We start from the raw sequence: 6274 nt of genomic DNA, 5'->3' as shown, positions 1-6274 counted from the left end.
TCACAGAGCCTGTGGGGACACGGGGACCAGATCCCATGGCTGGCGAAGGGCAGAGCTGGGATCGCGAACAGGAGCCTGGCCCCGGCATCTGCTCTGCACCCCTGAGCTGCCCGGGGTCCGGGATGGTCCGGGAGGCCCTGGCAGGTGGTGGCATTGGGGCAGAGGAGCCAGAGGAGGAGGAGGGAGGGTGCGGGCCTGCGCAGCCACGGCAGCCAGGACAGGGAGACGAGTCACCGGCCAGAGCGGGACAGGCAGTGCCGGTTTGGACAGGAGCCCCGTGTAGGGCAAGGCCGTCGAGGGGAGGGCAGGCCCGTGGGAGGTTCGCAGAGACTCCAGCAGGAGGCGGTGGTGCTGGGCCAGAAGGTGTCAGACCTGCTGGGGGTGGGGCTCCAGGGTGAGCACTCGGGCGCCTTTCCATCTGGTGATGTGTTGCAGCCTCAGCGCCGCCAGCCCGGCGGGCACAGCCGCCCTCTGTACGGAGCTGCCCTGGGGGCCAGGGCGCTGCCCCGGGTTGGCGAGATGGGGGCGCGTGAGAGGCACCTGCTCACCCGAGGAGAGTGTGGAGGAGGGGAGCTGCAGGCCCCCAGGATGGCGGGCGGGTGGGCCCCTAGGGGTGCTCCAGAGCGTTCCTCCGAGGAAGGGCGGGCAAGCGGGGCAGGTTAGCTCGGTGGCCAGGTGTGCGCGGCGTCTGTTCTGAGTCTTCCCTCTTGGTCGGGGGGCGCTGAGGAGGCACTGGCTGGGGTTTAACAGGCTGGCATGGGGGGGCCCTGGTCTGTACCTCGTGCTGATGACCGTGGTGTAAACACGCCCACGTGGCAGAGCAGGCTGCCGGCAGGACGTCCGCCAGCCAGCTCGAAAACGCTCCCAAGTTTTAACGATCTGCTTTCTCACATCATAGAGAGCATGTTTCCAGCGGCTGACACGCGCTGCTCTGTCCTCCCCGAAGGCTGGCCCCCAGGCGGGGCCTGCCACCCAGCCCAACCCGGCTCAATCCCGTGACAGGTGCACATAAACACCTACGGGGTAGCAGCGTGCACAGATGCAGCCCGGGTCCAGATTTCGTATACAGTCCCCAGCGCGTTTTGCGTCCTCAAGTGACATTGGGGCCACCGGCTTCCTCCCAAGACGTGGTGGGGTTTTGATATTGGGGGCAGCCCCTTCATCCTTTACTGCACAACATTTTGCTTGGTGCTAGTTGGTCTCCTGGTGACACACGTCGGGCAGCGGCGGCCGCTTCCTTCCCAGCTCCACACTCAGAGAACATTCCGAGAGTCGGGGTGTGGTCCTGCAGCCCCTCACTCGCTGAGGCTGCAGGCTCCCGTCGCCTTCTCCCTCTACCCCCACCCCGACTGGCCGAGGGCCGGCCGTGTCCACAGCCCAGCCACCATCACAAACCAGAGCCCGTTCTCATGGTTACGTTAGAACCTCCATCGGTGGCCTCACTCAGAGGGCCCTGGCTCCGTGTGCCACGCGTGGTTCCACGCACGTTGTGCCGGTCCACGTCGTAGCTCTCTACGTGCGGATCATTCCCTAAAATGTTGCCACGGTCAAGAGCAGCAGGCGGCTGGTGGGCAGTGAGCCGACAGTGGCCCCCACCTGGACGGCTGCCTCCCCGCCTGCCCAGGTGGCACCTGCTGGCATTCTTTCCCGTCACCTGTGTCTCTCCCTGCCCCAGCCTGAGGGCAGCAGTGGGAGAGTGGTTCTCTGACAGGTGAGGGTTGGACTGACCGCGGGGAGTGCGCCGATGTGGCCTCACATGACCGCACGGCTGTGCTCGGGGACCCAGGCGAGGCGACGGGGCCTGGGGTGACCGGCCGTTCCCTGCCGTCCCTCCTCCCCCGCAGGTGCTGCCTGACTGGGCCCAGACATGGGATGTCGCACCTCGGTGGGGAGCACAGAGGAAGCCAGGGCCTCGCCGAGCTGCTGCCGTGACGGCCAGTGAGCGAGCAGCCGGAGGATGTCCACCACGACGACAGTCGCCCCTGCGGGGATCCCGGCGGTCCCGGGCCCCGTGAACCCGCCCCCGCCGGAGGTCTCCAACCCCGCCAAGCCCGGCCGTAAGACCAACCAGCTGCAATACATGCAGAACGTGGTGGTGAAGACGCTCTGGAAACACCAGTTCGCTTGGCCCTTCTACCAGCCCGTGGATGCCATCAAGCTGAACCTGCCCGTGAGTGGCCCCCTACCCGCCGGCCCTGCCCCTCCGCGGCCCCGACTCCTGGGAGGACGGCCCCCCTGGCCTTGGCAGAGATGGTGCCTGGAGGCGGCTGGTCCTGATAAGCCAGGCACAGCTCAGGACCCACAATGACCAAGGAGCAGAGGGGATACTTAGGCGAGTGGGGGAATGGAGGGCGGCTGCCCAGGTGCAGGAAGTGGGGAGAACCCTTGGCCTGTGGGGGGATGAAGGGGGAGCCGGCCATGGGGCTCAGGCCTGGAGGCTCACCTGTGTCTTCATCCTGTGCCCGGCACTGTCCTGCGGAATGACGCGTGCACACCTGAAACCCTGTGCTCGAGAGGGGTGCGGCCCACTTTCCCAGGGATAGTGCCTTAGCTGCACGCCCGGTGCCGACCTAACCATCTGACGGCTTTCTCTTTTGGACCCGAATAGAGAGCCCCTGAGTCCTGCGAGGGGAAGCCCTGGGCTAGCACTTGGCGGCCTGGGTCCTGGGCCAGCTTGGCTTCCGGGCACTGCGGGCCCCCAAGTGAAGTTTGGAATCTGGGGAGGGGTCTCATCCCCACCTCCGGAGCCTAGAACAGCTCTGGGCCCTGCCCCAGCCCTGCGGGTCTGTGCGTCCACACAGAACCCTGCTTAGGCCAGAGGCTTGGCAGGGATTATGCTGGCCGAGCGCTCGCCCCAGACCTCACGCCCACCTGCCCTCAGGTGAACAGAAACTTGGGTCCAGCCCCAGTACCCAGATCCCTGAGGAGACTGCCTCCTGCACAATCTCTGTGCTTGGGAGTCGCGAAAGTCGTCACGAATTTGAATCCAACAGTAACACCCCTGAAAATCTCTTTCTTAGGATTATCATAAGATAATAAAAAACCCAATGGATATGGGGACTATTAAGAAGAGACTGGAGAATAATTATTATTGGAGCGCGAGTGAATGTATGCAGGACTTCAACACCATGTTTACAAATTGTTATATTTATAACAAGGTAAGAAAATGGTGTGGCGTGGGCCCTACACGCCCCTATGAGCTGCCCCTGGCCCGGGGAGGCCTGGGGTGGAGGGCCAGCCTGGGGTTGGCCGGTGCCCGCCAGGCTGGGCTGGGCGCTTTGCAGCAGCTCTCAGACAGGCCCAGGGTGCATCCCAGCCTCGCGCTCAGCCCTTGTCTGGCCGTGATCCCCTTGTGTGGGTCCCACAGGCTACGCGTTTGAGCGGTTGCCTTGTGTGTGGACCGCCCTCCCCCCCACCCCGGCCCCCGGCCCTGTCCCCTGCTCCCAGGAGGGAACATTAGAACAGCCTTTTCGGAGGGCGTCGATATATACCAGACGCTTTAAAACGTCCACACCCTTGGACCTTTTTTCCTCCGTGGGATGGGATAAAGGGTGGTTTTTATCCTTTGTGTTTTTTAAATTCTTCCAAGAGTTTCCACGTTAAAATATGTTCTTTTTGCCTCCCTCCTGCCCCGCCACATCCCTTCACAGATTGCTAAATACATGTTTTTCTTGAGCAACCACCATGTGTTTGTCTGCTGCAGACACACGGCTCCTTTCCAGCAGGTAACCTTGCCTCTCCTGTGTCTTCAGCCCACAGATGACATAGTGCTCATGGCCCAAGCCTTAGAGAAAATTTTTCTGCAGAAAGTGGCCCAGATGCCCCAGGAGGAAGTTGAGTTATTACCCCCTGCTCCAAAGGGCAAAGGCCGGAAACCAGCTTCGGGAACCCAGAGTGCAGGTAAAGGGGTGGATCGTGCAGTCCTTCTCGCCACCTCTGGCAGGTGGGCAGGGTGCCTATGACAGCGTATCTTCTGAGGGTCCCTCCGCCCCTCTGGGCTCAGTTTTCCTGACCCAATCTGCAAGGTTGGGTCAGTGATGATCGGAGCTCCGGGAACCGGGCCTCTGCTGTGTGTGGCCTGCAGGCCTGGTGACCTTGCTGCCGCCTGCCTTGGAACCTCGCTCCGGGCAGGGATCGTGCTCCTGCTGTGTCCCCGCGCGGCTCCTCTCCCACGCCCCTCACCCCTCAGCTCTGAGGACACCTCTTCTGGAAGCCACGCTGTCCCTTTGTCCCCTCCGAGGAATTTGCCTCTTCAGCATGCTTTGTGTTCTCTGTGGCCTGTCAGGGAGCGGTGGGGATTAGGGTCAGCACGGGGGGTGACCTTACCTGGTCCGGGAACCTGGAGCAGAGGTGCACCCCGATGGTGAGCTTCCTGGGCGGCCCAGCCCTCCAGAGAGGCCAGGGTGTTTCATACTTACAGACGGGGCTGAGGCTGGTTACCTGTGGAACCCGAGTCAACCCCCTGGCTCTTCCTTACCGGGCTGTGCACCTTGTCCTGGCTCGCTCATTCGGACCACGGAGGCAGCCACGATGAGGGCCAGGGTCTCGGCAGGAGGGGCTCTGCTGGCACCCGGCGGGCCCTGGCTGGAGGGGATGGTCCCTGCAGCGTCCAGAAGCATCGCTGGTAGAGCCGGGTCAGTTCAGCCTCCTTTCCTTTGTCCTCAAGGTACGCAGCAAATGGCGGCCGTGTCCTCTGTCTCCCCGGCAACCCCCTTCCAGAGCGTCCCCCCCACGGTCTCCCAGACGCCCGTCATTGCTGCCACCCCTGTGCCAACCATCACTGCAAACGTCACGTCGGCCCCTGCCCCCCCGGCTGCCGCCCCGCCCCCTCCCGCGACGCCCATCATCCCCGTGGTCCCTCCCACGCCGCCCGTTTTGCTGCCACCCCTGTGCCAACCATCACTGCAAACGCCCCGCCGGCCCCTGCCCCCCCGGCTGCCGCCCCGCCCCCTCCCGCGACGCCCATCATCCCCGTGGTCCCTCCCACGCCGCCCGTTGTCAAGGTGAGCTTCCCCCGGGGGCGTACTGGACGCAGGCAGGTGTGGGGCGGGCAGGAGGGCGCTCTGCCGCTTTCCCCTGGCACCGACCGCTTGTCGGGCGTTGGGTGTATGTGACTTTGGACGGGTCCCCTCCCCCGCCACGCCCGTGAGGTGGGCCGCGGTTCCTGACACCGACCAGGAGCCCGAGGCTCGGAGCGGCAGGTCACACAGCTGGTGAGGGCGGCTGCGCTTGAGCCCCAGCTTCGCCGGCCTTTGCAGGGCGTGGGCCGAGGTGGGGGGTGCAGAAAGGAGGTGGGTCCCGGCCCTCGCCACCCGCGCTTGCGCCGGGATTGCCTTGGCGTGGGGAGGGCGGTGGCGGCCTCCGCCTGCTCCTCACGCCCCCGTGAGTGTGCGCGCACGTCCCTCCCCCGGCTCCCTGCGGGCTTTCCACGGCCGGGCCTGGGCTCGGAGCGGGCGCTCCCCGCGAGATCCGGGGCCAGCGAGGACGGCTGAGTCTCCTGCTCTGAGCAGGCCCCCGTGCCGGCCACTGATGTGTATCGTCTTCTCCGATTTGACCCTCACAGCGAGCGACCCTCTGGGGCAGGCAGTATTTCCCCCATCTTACAGATGAGGAAGCAGGCGCTCAGAGGGGTTAAATGGCTCCCCCAAGGTAAAACGCCATCTCCGTCGCTTTCCTCTCCCCCGTGGCCTTCACTGCCTGTACTCGGGCGGCGCCTGGCCCGGCCGCCTCACTCAGCGCCCGGCTGTCTTGGAGCATGTCCCGTCTGCCATGGCCCAATGAGCCCCCGGGCCCCGTGGCACGTGCTTGGCCTCCGTGGGCGCCCGTGAAGTGTGTGTGGGTGGCTGGCTCGTGCCCGCCAGCCTGGGGGCAGCGGCTTGGCTGGGGCGGCGACTTTGGTGGCGCTCAGACAGCAGACCCCCGTGAGGCCGGCGGCCCAGGTGCGCCTGGCTCCCAGGGGCTGCTCCGCCCGCCTGAGCTGAGGGGAGGGGATCCCCCTGGGCTGGCCTCGGGGTCACAGCGACCCTGGCCACCCAGGCGCGAACCACGCTCTCGCGCCCTGGACGCACCGACCAAGTGCTCGTTGGTCATTTCTGCGTTTCCTCCCCCGGTGGGTAGTAGCTCTGTGACGCTGCTGCCCTCAGGGTCAAGCCCAGCCCTGCCCAGGCACTTAGCCCCCCGGAGTCCTCGGTCCCCAACCTCGTGCTGCTGCTGTGTTTCCCGGCTGGGCCGCTGCCCCCGCCCCGCCCCCCGCATGCTCCTCCCGCCCCCCTCG

The 6274-nt window shown here is 65.3% G+C and overlaps 1 protein-coding gene across 1 annotated transcript in view; it reads left to right on the top strand.

The window, feature by feature from the left end:
• The first annotated feature begins 1957 nt into the window (after nucleotides 1-1957).
• Nucleotides 1958-6274, top strand: part of BRD3 (bromodomain containing 3) — a 20508-nt gene continuing 16191 nt past the window's right edge. The window contains exons 1-4 of the mRNA XM_007453083.1: nucleotides 1958-2170; nucleotides 3021-3158; nucleotides 3753-3900; nucleotides 4667-4877. Coding sequence (XP_007453145.1) covers nucleotides 1958-2170; nucleotides 3021-3158; nucleotides 3753-3900; nucleotides 4667-4877 — 710 coding nt within the window. The remainder of the gene's footprint in view (nucleotides 2171-3020; nucleotides 3159-3752; nucleotides 3901-4666; nucleotides 4878-6274) is intronic.

The sequence above is a fragment of the Lipotes vexillifer genome, unplaced genomic scaffold (assembly GCF_000442215.2).
Source record: "Lipotes vexillifer unplaced genomic scaffold, Lipotes_vexillifer_v1.1 scaffold149, whole genome shotgun sequence".
Classification (NCBI taxonomy): Eukaryota; Metazoa; Chordata; class Mammalia; order Artiodactyla; family Lipotidae; genus Lipotes; species Lipotes vexillifer.
This window is presented reverse-complemented; position numbering and strand designations above follow the sequence as displayed.